Here is a 19094-nt window from a genome sequence, read left to right as displayed (position 1 = left end):
CGCCATCTACTGGCTTTGTCTAGTGCATAAAGTCGAGGCAGAAATATTTCTTTTTCTTTTAGTAAACTCTCATCAAATACTATACCATTAGGGAGTGGCATGAAGTGGCATTGAGGCGAAAGCCCTCGAAGCTACAGCCACCTTCTCGCCAAATGACTCGCCACCTTGTTAGGCATGCTGATACGAAATAACAGGCGGCACATTTTTTATTTCGTGCCATCCCTTTCTCTCTCTCTCACACACACACAAAAACCAGTGGAGTTGCAAAGACTTAATACTTTATTGCAGCTGTGTGCATGATTTTCGAAACTTTTAAAGTTGGCGAAGAGTCCTTGGGGCAAGAACATTTTAGAGACATGGCTGAATTGAATTTAGATCTTTTTGGTATATTTTATTGTTTTAGGAGTTTCTTTGCAACATAAACAGTAATTTCCGACAACACAATCAGTACAGATACTCTGTAATGATTTCTTATTTTCAAGCTTGTTTTCATTCAAACACATTTCACGATTCCCTTATGCAGTCACATTTCGATCACAATCCTCGCGAAGCCGCTTGAATGATATGTGCGTCCGTAACATATATAGTATATGCCACTTCGCGCGTCAGTGCACTTACCCGATCCACGCTGGTTGGTATTCTCATACGTTTTTAAGTAACAGAGCCCGAAGTCCAAAGTATCGTCGCCCAGCTTTTCTTCCCTGTATGATTTTCCCTTCACTGCTCGTCGTCGGTCTATTTTGTCATCGTCGGTCTGTTTGACGTCATCGTTTCATTTTTTTTATCGTTGGTTCATTTGTCGTCGTCGGTTCGTTTGTCGTAGTCGGTCTATTTCTCGTTGTCGGTCTAATTGTCGTCGTCGTTTTATTTCTCGTTGTCGGTTCATTTGGTCGTCGTTTTATTTCTCGTCGTCGCTCCATTGTCGTCCTCATCGTCTCGGTGACGAGCGCGCACGTGGCCTCTAAGGGCGTTCATGTTCACACACCCCTTGCCGCAGTGCGGGCAGTGCAACGGGTACTGACGGCCGTGGACGACCAACTCGTGTCGTCTGACAAGGCCGCGCTGCGCGAACCTCACTCCGCACTCGGTGCAGGCGTGCGGCTTCTCGCCCGTGTGGGTGAGCAGGTGAGCGGCGAGGGCAGCCTTCTGCGCGAATCGCTTCGCGCACTCCGGACACACGTGACAGCGCGCGCTCTCTCCCGAGTGCAGCTTCCGGTGCCGCGCCATGTTTGACGCCTGGCCGAAGCGCTGGCCACAGTCCGGGCACTCGTGGCGTCGCTCCTCCGTGTGGACCAGCAGGTGCCTGTCGACATGTGCCCGCCGGCTGAAGCCCCGGCGGCAGATGTGGCACGCGAACGGCCTCTCGCCCGTGTGGATCCTCTCGTGATTGGTTACGTTGTGACTGCGAAGGTGTGCGACAGAAGGCAAACGGAACGGGATACGTTTTCGATGCTGGAATTGCGCTTATTCCGCCGTATTTGCACGAAATTATACAAAAGGTTTAACAGGACATGAACGAGACATAAACTAAATTATTTCCTGACCATCTCGCAAGCCTTCGAGGCATTCCAAGATTATGAGGGGCGATTTAGCTTTAAATGCGAGATAAATGCATTACGTCGCACCTCTTTGAGGTCCCGGATACGCGATTAAAACCTGTTATGCAAAAAAGAGGTGAGGCGTGCAGACAAGACACAAGAGTGGAGAAGTGGACAACACGAACGCCGACTATCAACTGATGGGAGCACTGAGGCGAAAAAAGAAGAAAGACTCAAAACTCACCTGCGCTCACTTGCGCTCACCCATCTGCGCTCACACGACTGACACGTAATGATACCATTCCAGAGCTTGCGCAGATGAGTTTAGTGTCTTTCTTTTTTCACCTCAGTGCTCCCTTCAGTTGATAGTCGGCGTTCGTGTTGTCCACTTCTCTACTCTTGTGTCCTGTCTGCACGCCTCACCTCTCTTTGCATAATGAATCCTTACCAACTAGCTCAGTTTTCTGTTGTTCTAAAACCTGTTCAGGAGCTCACTCAACACATAACTTGCCTTTTCAAGGAGCAAAGGGTAACTGACGGTAGTCCCGGGCAGACCACTGCCAGTTGCATTATGTATGTTTGTGTGTTGTAGAAGCGTTATGGTCTTGACCAACACATTCCTACAGGACAACAGCAAAGTTAGGATGAGCGCCGTAAATACACCTATTATTAGAAGGAAGTACTCTCTAGGCCTTGCTAATTGAAACTTGTTTAAGCTAGGTCAATCTTGCGAAATATGCCGCTCATTTAGTGACGCTGGTGTGCTGCAGTGAAGTTGAACGCTGTTTTCAAAGGGGCTATGGTCAACATTTCTGCACATGAATGTGCAGGTTACCTACACTTCCGCGGTAATTACACCCGTATGCGTGCATATATATATATATATATATATATATATATATATATTTCTTTTCGCGTTCATATGCCACAATACTTGGTGAGGTGTACCTACAATCCCAACCTGTGTCATTAGCGCATATTAAACATGCTAGAGTGAAAACGAAGGCATACTTATTTCACATCAGCCAGCAGATAACCGCGTTTACTACCACATATTTCAAGATGTGAGCAAACGCTACATTTTCGCTCACCTTTTGTTGCTGGAGTAGGGGCAGCGGGGACATTTGTGTTTTCCTTGGGGCTTCTGCCTGTGCTCGCGTCGCCGGTGGTTGTCCAATGATTCTTTCACGGAGAACAGGTCACCGCATTCCTCGCACGAAAAGACCTCACGTGGCGGAGCAACATCCTCCTCGGCCGCTTAAGACAGACGCACAACGATAACAAACGCGGTAAGTCATCACAACTGAGTTACATTTCAAAAGTCATGTATTTTTTCCCTATAGTTCTTTCGAACAAGTCTAAGTAAGTCTTAAAATTTTAACCTTGCAGCACATCATCAGGTGGCTTGTCAGCTAAAGGTGATTCCGCCGCTCACCTGACTTGGCCCTTCGAGCCACCACATAGGCAACACAACAGTGTCGGTTTCTGGACAGCATATTGTTTACTACCAAGTACAGATGTAGCAGAGCAAAAAAAATATATGCAATGCACTGTGCTGAAACCATCGATGATAACTAAATGATGACTGGGGCGCGAGGGCGTGTTGCGGCGTGCTATTTATTTTTTTAAAATCTTTTGGCCTTTTATTTCTTGTCCAAAGACCACGCAAGACCTAGGCTAGTTGCTTTCAACGCTGCTTCAGCCCTTTCTCGACGTACTCTACAACATTTGTAGCGGCAACTTGTCGATTAGTAAAGTTAATCAGAAGAAGATTACCCTTAAAATGTTATTAGGTTTTGTGAAACAACCGGTACACAAAGGAACGAATACGCACCTTTGTTCTGTGTCCCCGAGTTGCCGATGAGGCCCAGCTGCTTGGCGAAGTCGTCCCCGTACCACACGAACAGCTCCTCTGCGGCGTTCACAACCTTGCAGGTGCGGTAGTAGACGGCACCCTGGCGCACGAACGCCACCAGGTTCTGCTGGCTCTGCTCGGGAGCGCAGTTGACGTAGCGCATCCAGTTGGAACGGTCCAACGGGCGGCCGTCCACCAGGAATACTCGGCCGCTGTGGCGGATCTGCAACGGGCAGCAACGCACGAATGGTCTAAACCTGGGCCACTTGTTAACTACAGTTCTCTTCAGCTGTCAACTGACTCGCTGAAGAAGAGACAGCACAAAGGGACCAGACACTCCACTGTATGATCTAGTCCATTCGTGCTGTCTTGCTGAGTGATACGAAAGAGCCAACCGTTAATCGTTACACTCGCTGCACTAGCATCAATCGGGTGCCTGCGATTGGCTGTGTACGCTGACACGTGAGATCACACATAACACGCACCTGCCAGGTGTACCCGTTTGCGGCGCTGCTGTCCACTTGGACGCCCTCGTACGGTCCAAAGCACAGCCTCTTGGGCAGCCGCTTCATGGTAAACACGCCGTACTGGGCCCCTTTGATCGTCGAACGGCGCACACACAACCCCTCGGGCACTGTCTTGTTTGCGCGCTGGGGGTCACCCAAGGGAACCTGCAATGAATGTATATAGACACTATATTTCCTTAAACAGTGGCTGCACTTTACAATGAGTATTTCTTCCGGGCACAGCTGTTTTCTGGCAGCGATTTGTTCGTTCTGCTTCACAGCGCCAATAGAGTCGGCAGATCAAAGTCATATCCTTGGCAGGCACCTTTCAGGTGCTTATTAACCTTTCAGGTTAATAAGCAAGTTCGCCAAAACTCAATTTGACGAGATACAGCGGTGTAGCTCGACAACTTAGGGGCCTACAGAGGCCATTACAATAAACGTCGCCCCGTCGAGTCACGATAGCCACTCGTCGTGCACGGGATGATTTGCAAAGACCTGCAACGGTGAGAACAAAATGTACCTCTTCCAGAAACCGGACTTTCGCAGTTGGCTGCCCGAATAGTAAGAGAAATTGAAGGCAAAATGAAATAAAGGCAACACGAAGCTCTCACGATATCCTTGTAGTTCGTCGTTAAGACAGCAGTTTACTAAATGTTTACACGTCTCTCTCAGTGAACACATGTGAACAGCAGTGTCAACAGTTACAGCGAAATGTGCACAGGTGCGTAAGAGGTATTTCCATAATCACTGCGAAAAACGACCACGTTGCCTCAAATTAGTCACACGGTATATTCGGTGGAAATAAAAAAAAAGAAATTCCTGTAATTTGCGCGGCGTGTTATCAAGGAGTGTTTGCTTTACGACACAGTCCCAATCCTGTTATGTATAGAACAGTTACGCACTAGACGAAGGTGTTTCTTTTTTTTTTAATAATGGTGTTTTACGTGCCAAAACCACTTTCTGATTATGAGGCACGCCGTAGTGGAGGACTCCGGAAATTTCGACCTCCTGGGGTTCTTTAACGTGCACCTAAATCTAAGTACACGGGTGTTTTCGCATTTCGCCCCCATCGAAATGCGGCCGCCGTGGCCGGGATTCGATCCCGCGACCTCGTGCTCAGCAGCCCAACACCATAGCCACTGAGCAACCACGGCGGGTACGCGAAGGTGTTTCTGTGTCTAAAAGGAATCTGTCGCTGAAGCTATAAGCTCGACTTGAGTTTTAAAGGATGATGTGCGCAAAACAATAAGGATGAAGAAATTATACCGCTCTCTTCATAGCATCACGGCAACGAAAGACTTCCGACATCAACAAGTGTGAGTGACGTCAGTGGTTGTGTCAGCAGCAGTCAACCGCGGAAGAACCGTGTCGCAGAATATTGAATTATCGCATCGTACGCTGCTTGCACCAACTTCCATGACAAGGGGAGCGGTCGTTGAAGGGAAGCTTTACGTGACAAGGGCAAGGTATTAAGTTTTACTATAAGCTTTCTCTTTTAGAGGCAACATGAGTGTCTGAAGTGTAAGAACTCGAGCACACGTGATTGCCGAAACAGTTGCAGTGCCACTAATCATCAGCGCGAGCTGTAACTTGTGTGCTTGGAGCCTTTACAGGACTTCAGCACTAGCAAAAAGCTATAACGCGCTTTCTTGCAGTCCTGGTGATTGCTATAATAATCTGGAAAAGAAAAGATAAGTCAACAATACCTTCAACGCAGCAGCATCCAGCGTGTAACAAAGATGCGTCAGCTTGTCAGGTTGAGTGAAGTATCAAAATAAATGTAAGTATCCTCTCTCAAACATTGCCTGCCTTTACAACAGCAGTGGCTTCGCATTTGAAAGCCCGCCTCCTCTTCTACACGAGGGGTCGTGAGTTGTAAACTATATAGCCGCATGTCAGCGGTTATCCACAGGTATAAATTTGGGTACGAACGCATACCCATCACGGGACTCGCCTTGAAACTCCAGACGAAACTCGTCAGCCACAAGGGCTCACGCATCGAGGAAAATGGTACCGCGAGTATGGACACACAGGCGCCCAACTCTAGTGTTAAGCAACAAGCCAAGATAAAAAAAGTTGGCAGAGATACTTAAAGCTGCTTAAGTCCTTAAATGGACTATAATGCGAAAGCATTACAGACCATTTGGTGAAATGCTTTTATTTTATACACTCATTTCATACGCTCGTGACATGGCGCCGCCACCTCGTTCCCATTGATTGCACAGTCACGTGATCGATGACGCACGCACTATGTCACACCTCTAGTCAACCAAATCGCTGCGACGTGACTTGTGCCCTGACGCACGCACTAGGTACACGTTTAGTCTGCCAGAACCGTGGATCCGCCGTGGCGACGGGGAAGCGTGCTCGTCTCGATCCACGGAGGCCCGGATTCGATTCCCTCCCAGACCAAAATGTACCAAATTTTCATTTCAAAGTCATTACTTTCCTTTCTTTACAGGAACCTCCGTGAGAAATTCGACGTCAATGCGAGCATATTTTGACGTCTTTTTACTGTTTGCGCCGTCGGCCATATTTGGTACCATCGCTCAGTCACACCGCCGACGACGACTACGCCGGATTTTCGCATAATGGGGCATGCAATGCTTTTGCATTAAGAAGCGGCAGAACCCATCTCATGATGACTGCAGATGAATCAATACAGCCTCACAACGTATTGCCACCGTCGAAATGAATCATGCATGAGGCGCATATACTGCAGCGGGACTCCTATTTCGCGCTTCCCTAAGAACACTCGGCGCCATCTAGCGCCGCCGCCACGAAGCCTAGGGTGGCATCCGAAATGCATGGCACGCCGGGGCGGGCGAATGCTGAGAAACGCGTCATGCGGTTTTCGGGCTCCCCTCTCGGGCTCTTTTCTGGACATTGTGGCACGGCCGTAAATTCGGAGCGTGGCCTCCAGAGGCTTTGCGCGCCGGCACGTGCGAACGCTGAACATTGTTCCCTAGCTTGTTTCCTCGCCAAGTGGCCCAACTTGGCGAAAGATTAATTGAACAGCGGCATATACCCAGTGCATTCATGGCGCAGCTCGCTAAAGCGTTGGCATGAAAGATGTTAATTGAAAAGTGCCACATACCCAATTCATTTTTGGAGACGCCTGCTAAAGCATCGGGTTGCTGTCCTTGAGGAATCCTTGTGACGCCGGTTCTATTCCACCAATCCTTCGGAAAAATCCAAGGGATCTCTTTTGTCATTGCAGAGCTGCCCATTCCCCGGTCGCAGTTATCTAGTTAGCCAAGTTGGCGTCAAATGCGTTCATTGAAGAGCGGAACACACCTACGGGCCAGTGACACAAGTTTGCGTAAAGGAGATTGACTGAAGACCAACAAACACCGAGTGTCACATACCCAGTGCTGCAAGTCGGCGTCAAAGATTTTCTTCGAACAGTGGTGCCTAGCCAGCACCGCATCTACAGTGACCCATGTCGGTGTGAAAGAGTTTTGTTAAAGAGGCACGTATGTACACGGTGACACATACTCAGTGACCCAAGTCGGTCCGATTGTTGGCTTCAAAACCTGTACTTCAGCATAGCTGCCCGATGTGCTTCCCATCCGACTACGAACTACCCAGTAACACCGGTAGGCGGGAAAACGGTTAGATGCAAAGTTTAGATAGATAGATAGATAGATAGATAGATAGATAGATAGATAGATAGATAGATAGATAGATAGATAGATAGATAGATAGATAGATAGATAGATAGATAGATAGATAGATAGATAGATAGATAGATAGATAGATAGATAGATAGATAGATAGATAGATAGATAGATAGATAGATAGATAGATAGATAGATAGATAGATAGATAGATAGAAATACGGGACGTATCCAAAGTTAATATAAGTGCGCTTCACTTACCGCAGTGTCCTTGACTGGCGTTAAAGGTCCATGGACGGGACAGTCTCCGGGGTAGTCCATCTTGCAGTCATCGCAAACTGGGAGCGGAATAATTCAGAAACATGTTGAGATACCGCTGAGGCTAAGAAATTATGACATTTGTGTTAGCTAAATTGTTTTGTATTTGTAATGATGCTTCCACAGTTTATAAGCAATAATTACCGCCCAGTAGCAGGCGACGGTCAAGTAATGTAATACAAGTCTCTCGTGTGAGAGCGTGAGCCGATCGAAGAACGTTGCTTGTCTACTTGCCTGCGATGGCACCTTATGCAAAAATTCATTCACTCTGTGAAGGTAGATGACCAGCGAAGCTGTTCAGCGCACAACACAGTGGTGACACAGAATTTTGAACAAAAGATACGAACATATATATTGTCCTGATCGGGGGTCATCATGACGATATAGGCACGCACACACACACGCATATTGCCTCTGTTATTAAATCTGCCTGCCACGTAGACAATGAATGGTTCATATCCCCGTGAACGTGGCCTCCCCATTACGACAACAGAAGTCAAATTCTACGTTGCGGACAGCGAGCAACGCTGCGACACATGCTCTGGGAATATGCCGGCAACCACGGTAATGGGACCACATCCGTTCGCGACGCGTCCGTAATCGCGGCCGCTACCACAGTACGGGAAGCCTCGAGCTCGCTTCTTCCCGACGCCGCCCCGGGTCCTCCTCCTCCCCGGATCTGAGCCATATACAGCTTTGCGGTAAAAGAATGAACGTTAGGTAGAGGCATATGTTCTCATGTCTCTTCCTTAACCCATCACTGTCAGTATAGTTCTAAAGAGATAGGATTAAAGTAACCTAATGCTTGTTTGCTAAAAACTAAAACCACATTGGCAGAGAAAATTACCTTCATAGCCGAAGGAATGAAAGCCAAGCTTTGCCTTTCCTAATTTCGTTTCCAGCCCGGGCACCGATGAAGCCATGCTGACTCCATGATGCATTCTCCTTCGCGCCTTTACGCGCCTTGTCCGCGCCTTGTCCTGTCTTTTGTTCCTTCTTTGTGTGCCGTTACCGTTGGCGCTTCATTTTTTGAAAGTTCTTCAAGGATAACAGCCCGATGATTTAGCAAGCCGCTCCACAAATGCACTGGGCATGGGCCGCTTTTCAGTGAACCGCTTATCAAGTTTAGTCACTGTGTATGTGCCACCGAATGTGCGGCCTGAGAGCGAACAATTTGTTAGCGTTCGCTCGCAGTGACGCGCTATGCCTCTAATCTCGGAGGCCACGCGCGGACTTCGCGGCAGCACCACTAGAAGGCGCGGCATGTCCAGAAAAATGCGCGATAGAGGAGACCGGCAGCCGCACGGTGCGTGCGCTTCTCAGCGCACGCACCGCAGCACCACGCATTTCGGAGCTCATGCTCACGCTTCGCGAAGTAGACACTAGTGGGTGCAGCGTGTCCATAGGGAAGCGCGAGACAGGAGTCCTGCTGCAGCACACGCCTCATACATAAGGCGTTTCGACGGTAGCAATACGGTGTGCCCCTGTGTCGTTGCAATGCTAAAAGCATTACCGTCGACAGTCATCGGGAAATGGCTTCTCTCTAATTGTTGCTTATCGTTCGTACGCAACTACCACCGAGCAGACGCTGTGAAAAACCTGTGACGTAATGATGAGATGGTGCGCTGCATGCAGGGCGGTGTCACCACCTCTTCCTTATTTTTGCGTTCTACTTCCATTGCGACCATGAACGGAAGAAAACTTCCATACATATTGAAACTTGTAAAACTTATATATGTTTAACGTTAGCCTGAAGTTAAACCTAGGCGTTGCAGCGATTAGTTTCTAAGCCTGTAAGAGCAACTCTCAGCTTCAATACAGCCTTCATTTCTGTCGTGTCTTTCATTTCAAATAATTAACGGCTAGCTGCAGAGAATTGCATGCTGAGAAATCACGTGCGTTTCCGTCATTATGCAACCTGGCTACGTACAAAAAGCACATTCCCGCATGCGTGAAATGCAGACAGAATATATGTGTGTGAGTGTGTGTTTGTGTATAGGCGTGTGCCCAAAAAACTCGAAATTATTTGCTTACACAGGTACTCTTGGTCCGGTCCCTCTTCGCATTCTACGAAGTTAACCTCTTTCCGTTGCCGTCTAGGGTAGCGAAACTCTCTGGAAGTCTCGTTGCTTGTAGAGGCTGAAATGCATCGAATATTAGGCGAGTGCAAGAAGGCTTTTTGTTTTCGGTGTGACACCCGCCAAAATTTTTGGTGCCTTCAGAAATCCAAAGAGGTTACGAGATCCCTATCCGCCTCGTGCGCTAGTACTACTAAAACCCCTTAAACTTCGTAAAGTAGTGCCACGCTTTGAAGAATACCGCCTCCTCCTCACGCGCTCTGGCCAAGGCCGACGCCGCGTCGCTATTGGCCAATAGCATCACGTGGGCCCTCGCGCCATGCATCAGCGCCATTTTTGCTCGAGAAGCGTCTACGGAATGGCGAGGAGCGCATGTTGACGCCATTGCTACGCTCGAGCAGTGTAGGCGGCGCCACAGTCGAGGAGTGAGCGTGAAATAGAGGAGAAACGAGGAGGAGTGAAGGCGGAGCAGGAGAGTGTCGCTACTTTACGAAGTTTAAGGGGTTTTAAGTACTACTAGCGCCTTCACGAGGCCTAGCAGAGTAGCAGGCGTTACCAATGCGTTAACATAGGGGAGACACCATTTCAGTCACTCCGACGCTTTCTCGGCAACGAAAACTAGCGCCGTCGCTTAACTATGCGCGACAATAACTTCCCTTTCTGACAACGCACATGACGGTCTCGCAGCCTTCTTAGACACGCTCTCTCTACGCTTTTGAATTTTTTAGGGTACAGCGAAGAGCAATAACGACACAACCGGCGGCAGCCTCTGCGTCGTGCGTGGCTTCTTTCGATTGCATCAGAAGCTCGGACGTTCTGGCGATAATTTGGTGCGTATACGCACACCAGCTAATTTGCTATCGCAACCGACTCTTCGCCTTCCGTGCGAAACTGCAACTTTATAGAAAGGCTGCGTTCCCGCCAAGAAACAGTTCGGTGTTTCCGCCAACCATTACGCGAAACCAGAAAGTTTCATGCAATCATTAATAGAGAGAATTTCGGCGCTAGTGTGTACGGGAGCTTCGAGGAAGTTATCCCGAGTGAAAGATCTGTTTGGCTTGGTTTTGCAAAGACTGTGCACACAGTGTTTCATTGGAGTTAGGCCATAGTCTTCCACAAACGTTACACACGCTGCCGAACGGTTTGTCCGTGAAGTCGCGATGAAACCTAGCCGTCGCAATCGAGCTTGGCGCCAGCCGAAGGGTGTGGTTCGTCAAGTGTTCGCTGCGGGTGCCGTTGCTTGTATCGAAGGCTTGGTCTCCTTGTTATTCGTGTTGCTGAACGACGGCGCGGTTGCTGTAGCTTCGATCTTGGCGCGCTTCCGCGCTTCGTAAGCTTCTCTGTAACGTGCTAGTCTGGCCTGCCTTCGCTCCAGTGTTTCAGCAGGCAACCTTGCCCTTGCTTGAGATTTCGCAGCCTACCATCTAGCTACATCTACTGGATGATTGTATTCAGTCTGCCGCTTGCGCTGAAGCGCACGCACAGACGACCCATCCGGCACGCCATCCATGGCGAGACTGAGAGACCAAGCGCCGGCGAAGCAGCCGTTAAAAGGCATCGACGTTATCGGCGCGCGGTTGAGCGTCGCTCGACGCCGGGCGCGTCGGAGCGCGTTGGTCGCGTCCGGTTACATTGGCTGCGCCAGTGGGTTGAACCATCGGTCGAACTATGGATACTGTCGTTCTTGCCAACGTGATGTAACGTGTACGCGCGCTCACGCTACGTCGGGCTATATTAAGGCGGAAGCCATTAATGGCTCATACTCGCGGCGTCCGACCGTCCGTCCGTCCGTGCCCTAGAACGGTGCCAGCTGTGGCCTCTGCACCTCACATTCTTTCAGCAAGCAAGTAATGGCACAGCGGCGCATAGCAACAGTTGCGTCGCCACAGATGTCGCCTCTCTTCCTTACGCTCTCTCAGCAATCACGTGATGGCACAGCGGCGCGCGCGCCAACGCTTCTTCAGACGTCTCGTTGCAGCGGTCGAGTTAGTCGGATGGCGCCCAAGCGGCCCAGTGATGATTCCACGGCAAGCGGTTCGGAGAAGTGTCCCAAGAATGTGGATTCCCCCGATGCCAAACGCCAGAAGAAGAATGAGCGAATGCGCATACGGCGGGCTAACATGTCATAGGGCACCGAGGTCAGGGAAGCGGAAACAAAGCTTATAGTTGGTCACACCGACGACAACAGCCACCACGCAGCGTGGCAGTTGTCTTGATCTCGTGTTCCAGACATATCCACCCACCAAAGATCTCGAGTACATATTACATTTCAGTGTTCACAAGGCAGCTATTGTAGACGTCGACCCAGCCAAGCATAAGGAATTCATGGGGCATAAAAGCAAAGACACAATTCATGAATAAACAGTCCATCGTTTACTTCAAAGCGCACTTCGTCAATCTTTGTCAAAGAAAATGGAAGGACACTTTATAAATTCTAAAGTGTGACATGGCATAGTCAGTCGAATGAGCACAGGCTTTCGCCGAACACACTTTGGAATTTGCAAAGTGTCCTTAGCTCTTGAATGCTCTCCTAGTCACCTGGTACCGCAGCGGCGAGGCTCCAAAGGAGCGCAGCTGCGACACCTCTCCGCAGCGGATCACGCGGCCTGACGTCACACCTACCACACTTGCGCTCCGGCGGCTCGAAATGACCTTGGGAGACGCGGCGTAGTAGAGCTTTCGCTCTAACAACGCCTCCTTTACTAGATGCCTGCCGCGTGAGCCGAGAAGCTGGTTCCTGCCACTCTCCTCTTTACTCTTCCCGACCCGGGTTAACCCGGGTCGGCTGCGAGCGCTAGCTGCGGTGGCCGCCGCAAACCTAAATCACGTAGCCCTGCCTCCAAGATTTTAACAGCGTCTGTTTTTAATCTCGGAGGCAGGACCCGCGGTCTCTCGTCAAGCCATTGGTCAAGCGCGCGCCAGCGTAGTAATCGTCACTTCCTCCGCAACAGGAAGTGGGTCGGCTGCGAGCGCCGTCTCTCCGGGACTACCCTGAACTACGGGAACCTCCGCTCCAATGGGAAGACTAGCGACGCGGCAGGCATCTAGTAAAGGAGGCATTGGCTCTAATATAGGAGGTAGCATTACGTCATGCAGCCAGCTTTGGCAGGCGAACGCTCCGTGAAGCCACAGTGGTCAACGTTAGTTCCATTAAGGTTGACAGTGGTGGCCCAACGCGTGACCTCTTGCGTCGAGATGACGGAGCAAGAACCGAGACTTAGGAGGCCAGCTCCACCACTGGGAAAGCTGGCGCCGCCTTCGCGTGACGTGATTTGAGGCATCACGTGGACACAGGGTCGGCGTCGGCTGCTACGAAAACGCCAAAGCATGCTGAAAACGAAATAGAGTCCCTCCTTCGCTGCGGTGCTGATTAAGTGGGGAGCTTTTCCCGCGTCGGGTGTCCGCTTGACGACACTTGAAAGCACTATAATAGGTAGCGGCTGCCTTTGAAGGCATCCAAGATGGTAAGCTATACGGCTCGGTGCCGCAGTACCGGACGTACGCAACGGAGCCCGGTGTCAGCCTTCACACGTACTCATAGGACCAGAAGGAGCGTGCATATCGAAACTTAGAATGGGCAAGCAGCCATCGGCTACAACTCGGGTGTGCAGCAAGCACTTCCTCAAGGAAGATTTCTGCTACGGCGTCTGGCCGGCGATGGTCGGTGAATAGCACAAAGCGCGCAGTGAGACGCTCGCCCACGCGCTGCCTGTCAAATGTTATGAAGATTTAATTTATGACGTTGTCGATGCTGTTTTTCATTTCAGTGAACTCGCACGTTCACTGGAATGGAAAGGTAACGGTAAGTAGCACATTAAGAATCGGTGCCGCAGTACCACTAAAGGCGCAAGCTGGGTCTTTAGGGTAAATAAATGAAAAAAAAGAAAAAGGTGTGTGTGTGTGTCTGTGTTGGGGGGGGGGGGGGGGTAAGGCATACACTCTAAGAAAAGTTTACAGCCTTTGGAGTGCCCCTTCTGCCACACAACGATAATCGTCATCTGCCTTGATGCGTTTCCTTTCTTGAAAACGCCGCGCCCGCTACTTTCCGGTCGGGAACGCTATCATGCTGATAACGCGCGGGCCGCTCGTTATTGGAAGTACCGGGCTCCCATTCAAAACAGCAACGGAGACAATCTACGTAGACAGTTATGGCATATGGGGTGCTGGGTAAAAAAAGATGGCTGTGGCTTAGCTAAGGTTAAGCCCCGGATGCGAAGCATACTAGCCTTTATTTTAGTTGTTGAACCACTGTTTAGCCTGGTGAACTGCTGTAGCTTGGCTATATTTGGTTCGGCGAGACGAAGAAACAACTCATGCAGGCGAGCGCACGACCTGAGACCCGGCTATGTAGCCAAGGCCGATTCAAATAGGTCGCGAACCTTCGGGCGGAAAGCGGTTCAGTACAGATTGTCACCGACATCAGCATGGGGGATTATGGGAGCAGCGATTGAAGCGCGACTAGGTTTGGAGGGAACAAACATTGGGAAAGAAAAACGCGTTTTTTAATTCAAACGAGACACAGTTAGATTCATTCAACGAAAATAAAATTCCTAGTCAATTTTATATATTCGTGACGAGTTAAGAAAATACAAGTTTAATTTTATTATTACTAATAAATGCATTTCTTTTCAGCCCCCATCGCTACAGGGGGCGTTGACGCCACTATCACTCGCAATGCAATGCAGGTCTTGAAATGGGCAGAAAGGCGCACTCGTACCACCTGTTGAAATACGCCCCCCTCACAGTTTGTGCTTTCTTGCTTGTCGAAGTTTTCTGAATTTGGTGACACGGGTAGCTTCATTGCTTCTTAATCTGTTCAGTCAAAAGTAGTGAGTTACAACCGCCAGATAATTGTGTAGTTCTCGTGCGACTGCGCTGGCCGAGGGGCTTGGCATCCAACAATAGGATCAGCACTATACACCTAAAGCTTTCGTCGGCCTCGAAAGAAAGTATGTTCTGTGCAGGGATGCGATTTCGACAACCGTACGGCTGGCCTTTTCCTGCATCGCTTTCCACGCTGAAAGCTCAAAACGCCCATCAAGTCGAATGGCGGGGCATTTGAATATATAGCTCCAAAGGAATAACAACAAAACAAATTTCGCGCCTTCGAAAACAAAATGACGTCACTTCTGCTTTTAACGGACATGGCGTCACATTATTTTTTCTGCCGCCGGAAGTGTTCCCACCACATACAGATGGCGCTAAGCCCCATGGACCGCCATGTTTTGAACGTATGGGCTCCTATGGAAGCTTCGCTACCAGGTATATTTACCTTGATGTAGCTACGCGGCCGCAAGCGAGCGCACGAGTTGAGCCTCCGCTTTTGCAGCTGTTATGACGTCATATGGTAGCTACGCGGCCGCGCGCGGCGCAGCAAGGAAGAGCGTGGTTGTGCGGCTAGTATGCTTCGCATAAAAAATTGTTGATCCAGCGGCCGTGGCTACGGAGACAGCCGAGACAGCTTCGAGCCCAAGTAAGGGGAACGCGTCTCAAACCGTCTGGAAGACGCATGAAAGACTCCTCGGCGACGTCGAGAAAAATCTAAGGAAAGCACGCACTATATATCTCTAAATTTTAACTCCGCGTCTGTGAACCGACGAAATACGTCGTGACCCACATTAAGCGCACAGGAACGCGTGTCAACGTTTTTTTGCGCGCAGTCGACCTTCTTGTCGGGATCGAGTTTTCAAGCGTCCTGCTGAGCCGCCACTTCGGTTGGAGAGAAAAATATATAACCTGCATCTTTTTTGACTTCGGTGCTGTCTTCGCGGAGCTGTCTTCTTTGCCATCTTCTTGTGAATTGGAAATTAAGATGGTCGCTGTCTGCTTAGCCGTCTACTCTGCCGCCTACGGGCTATATTAAACAAATTCTGAGACTGAAACTGAACTAAGAGACGGCAGAGACCAGAAAGGGATTGCGCCTTCGAATCAGAAACCCTCGGTCGGACGCTCGACCCCTGTTCTGCGGAGACGAAACAGACTTGTTGTCACGTGATTTGAGGGAGCACATCCTTGTCTCACCTATACCAAGAAATATGAGTGCCAGGTACCACGCAGGCCGCAGATAGGCCAGGACGAGGACTCTGCAGAAGCGATTCGGCAAGGATCCGGCTGTATACTACACGGACGCGAGTAAAACCACTCGCAGGGACTTCTACGCCATCGCCGCAACCAATAGAGTCACCACGATAACCGCTACGGTTAAGACTACCTCGTATGCACAGCAGAGGCAGCGGCAATAGCGCTGGCGATACGAGACGCCGACTTTAAGGGTCAGTCGGCCCATGTGCTTACAGACTCGCAGGCAGCTTGTCTCTTCATGCGGGGAATGCTACCGCGCGGCGCCAAAAGAATACTCGGCTCACGACTGGACCTGGACAAGGACCACGGCATTACGTGGTGCCCCGCGCACAACGGACTCGACGGGAACGAAAGGGCAGACCGCATAGCTCGAGGAAGCAACGACCGAGCAGCGGCCAGAACCCTAGAGGAACCACTGTCCGCAGTGCGCGACATATTAGAGAATCAGAGGAGGGAGAGACGGACCCACGGCCCTCCACACTGCAAACAGAAGACAAGCCCAAGACTGGCGTCGCATACAAACTAATTCATACCCACACCTAAACCTCTTACACAAGAAGCACCCGACATATTACACCGACACCTGCCCGTGGTGCGGCGCAAAAACCACGTTGGCCCACATAACGTGGGAATGTACGGCTCGGCCAAGCAACGTCAATTCAACTTTTATAAGCGTCACAGACTTCGTACGGCAGTGGGAGGCACTACTCGCAAGCGAGGATCAGGGGAGCCAATTGGCCCTCCTGGACCAAGCTCAGCGAGCCGCAAGAGCCAGTGGAGCCCTGGACTGAGGGCCCCACCCAGACCTGCCATAACTCCGATTATCTGAGCAATAAAGTTTTTTCTCTCTCTCTCTCCTCGGTCGGACCTGCGGAGTCGCTGTGTTGACGTCGTTGCCATCATAATTTCTCGCTATGTTATAGTGAAAAACACCATGATTACTATGACTCGAACTCAAGGCGGCGTGCAATTTCTTTTGGTATGGGTCCAGGGGCTTACCGTTGCTCCTCATCCCTGCCGTCTTTCCTCTGCAGGGTCTCTGCCAACCAGGAGACGACGGCAAGCAACTCCAGGAGAAGGCCACATCACCGTCGGTAGTGGCATCGCCGACTAGGTAGAGGTCTCGCAGTCTCTGGGCCATGTGTCCCGTCTTTGACCCGCAACTCTTGAGCTCCGGCCAGCTGCCTTGACTACTGCGAGCCACGATCCACTTGTCACCCACCACCTGTTTTACCATTCTCCTCCCCTTCTTTCGTCCTCGAATGTCAGCGTGCTTTCCTATCATTGGTCGATGGGTGTTGTTTTGATTGTGTTTTTTCTTGCGAAGTCGCGCGTGTTCGGCCCGAGAAATACAGCTCGTCTTTGTCGTCATCTAACACAACGGCTGCCGGCTGCACCACAACATAGGCGCACTTTAGAGATTGCAGTACCATCCCTAAACCTGAACTCCAACAGCCCCCCCCCCCTTCTCAAATAAAAGAAACGGGAAGCGGGGCCCGCTTGGTTCCTTGGAACAACACCATCCAGATGACGCTTGCCTCCGCGCATTCACAAGAAAGCTACGGTTGCCTGGAAGCTCTACAATCAGTCAGGAATCTTTGAATGCTGTTGCGCTCCAGTCTTAAAGGGCCCCTCAGCAGGTCATATAGGGCAAATTTCGGTTATACGCTGGAATATTGTTACGTGTCCTCTAGGGGGCGTTCTGCCGCAGAAGTTTTTGAAATCGCTTCATTAATAGCCGAGATAGAAATATTTGAGTGCCGTGAACCCATAATTTCAGGACGGGAGCGCCACTGCCAAGGGAGACACTCTCTCCACTCGTCCCGTCTAGCCTCCGCAAGCGAAACTCTTTCCCTGCGTTCTCCCATATCGGAGCTAGAGGATCGCGTGACGCATATACGTCACGGGCTCCGCTTTCATTTTTTTTTCTCCTCGCTTTCTTGCGGCGTGACGCACTTCCGCTGACGGCGTCGCGCGCGAACTGTTGCGATTGCCTCGCGCAGCGCACGATTTTGCGCGCTGTGCACGAGGACTCCTGACTTGCGCTATAAGAAGGGTTGAAATCTGGGCCAGTTGGTACATACTTGAACGAGAAAACCTATAATCGAGCGCTATAATCCTGTGTTACGTGAATACTAAGGCAGGCACAAACGGATTACAGAGCATGATTGCGCGCTGGAACACGGTAGAAAATGACATAGTTTCGGTGTCTGCGCGCGCGACTGCACGATGTGGGAACAAGCAGACGAAGCGGAAGTACATCTCTCTTGCTACGGTGCGAAGTAATACAAAAACGCGCAAACATTCTGTTTGTGTGTTTTATTGTTTCTCTACACTTTAATTCTTCTATTGAACCAACAGATTACAAAAATGAAAGACATTGCCTTGAATAATTCCCCAAGTCACGTGTCACTATGAGCGACGTGACAGCACAAACACATCAAGGGTGTGTTCCAATTCTGGCCAGCATCGAAGACAGGCTACGCAGACAGCTAATGAGACAGTCGAGACAGCTTCGAGGCTAAGTACAGGAACACATTTCGAGCCGTCTAAAAAAACGTATGGAAGACGCTTCTGGAACGTGAGGTCACTTCGCGGCGACAAGAAAAAGTTGAGAAAAGCACACATTGTTTCTGCATTTTAAGTATTTGCGCCTGCGAACCTATGAAAAACAAGATGGGACTTACATTAAGGCCATGGGAAACCTTACTACGTTTTCTTGTGGTCAGACTACCTTCCTGTCGAGTTTCCAAGCGCCCTGCTCAGCCGCCATCTTGTTTGGACAGGAAATTAGCCTGCATCGTTCTTCACTTCGAGGCTGTTTTCGCTCTACATTAACGTCTTCATGAGAATTGGAACTAGTCTTAAGGTGGCTGCTGCACGCGTAGCCATCTACAGCGAGTGTTGGAACACAGCCCAATTGGCGTTCGGTTTTAAATATGGCGGAAGGAAAATCTGAGGAGGGGCCCTGACGTCACTCTTTGCGAAGCTAAAGTGACGCCGGAAGTCGGCGTTACACCGCCATCGTGTCGGGCTAGATTCTCCTCTCTTGTTTACATTTCTCGCCTTCGGCGCAGTACCATAGGCACAACCAC

General features: G+C 50.1%; 1 protein-coding gene across 1 annotated transcript; it reads right to left on the bottom strand.

Annotated features, from left to right (window-relative positions):
* Positions 1 to 882: 882 nt before the first annotated feature.
* LOC126543679 (uncharacterized) lies at positions 883 to 17446 on the bottom strand. Its single transcript, XM_050190787.2, has 7 exons — positions 16999 to 17446; positions 9875 to 9979; positions 7784 to 7860; positions 3879 to 4064; positions 3373 to 3616; positions 2630 to 2795; positions 883 to 1402 (listed from the first exon to the last, which is right to left on the bottom strand). The coding sequence occupies exons 1-7, from the start codon at positions 17369 to 17371 to the stop codon at positions 883 to 885; spliced, it is 1671 nt and encodes a 556-aa protein (XP_050046744.1). The 5' UTR covers positions 17372 to 17446.
* Positions 17447 to 19094: the final 1648 nt, after the last annotated feature.

This window comes from Dermacentor andersoni, chromosome 10 (genome assembly GCF_023375885.2).
Source record: "Dermacentor andersoni chromosome 10, qqDerAnde1_hic_scaffold, whole genome shotgun sequence".
In the NCBI taxonomy this organism is placed as follows: Eukaryota; Metazoa; Arthropoda; class Arachnida; order Ixodida; family Ixodidae; genus Dermacentor; species Dermacentor andersoni.
The sequence above is the reverse complement of the archived record's forward strand: the minus strand, read 5'-3'. Positions and strand labels throughout refer to the sequence as shown.

Bases quoted from the DNA above. Each gene is read 5' to 3' on its own strand.
- LOC126543679 (XM_050190787.2), bottom strand. From the start codon at position 17,371: ATGACGACAAAGACGAGCTGTATTTCTCGGGCCGAACACGCGCGACTT. The intron at 7,861-9,874 runs GTAAGCAAATAA...TTCCGCTCCCAG, and splicing joins ACCGGACCAAGAGTACCTGT to TTTGCGATGACTGCAAGATG. The intron at 2,796-3,372 runs GTGCGTATTCGT...GTCTGTCTTAAG, and splicing joins CTCGGGGACACAGAACAAAG to CGGCCGAGGAGGATGTTGCT.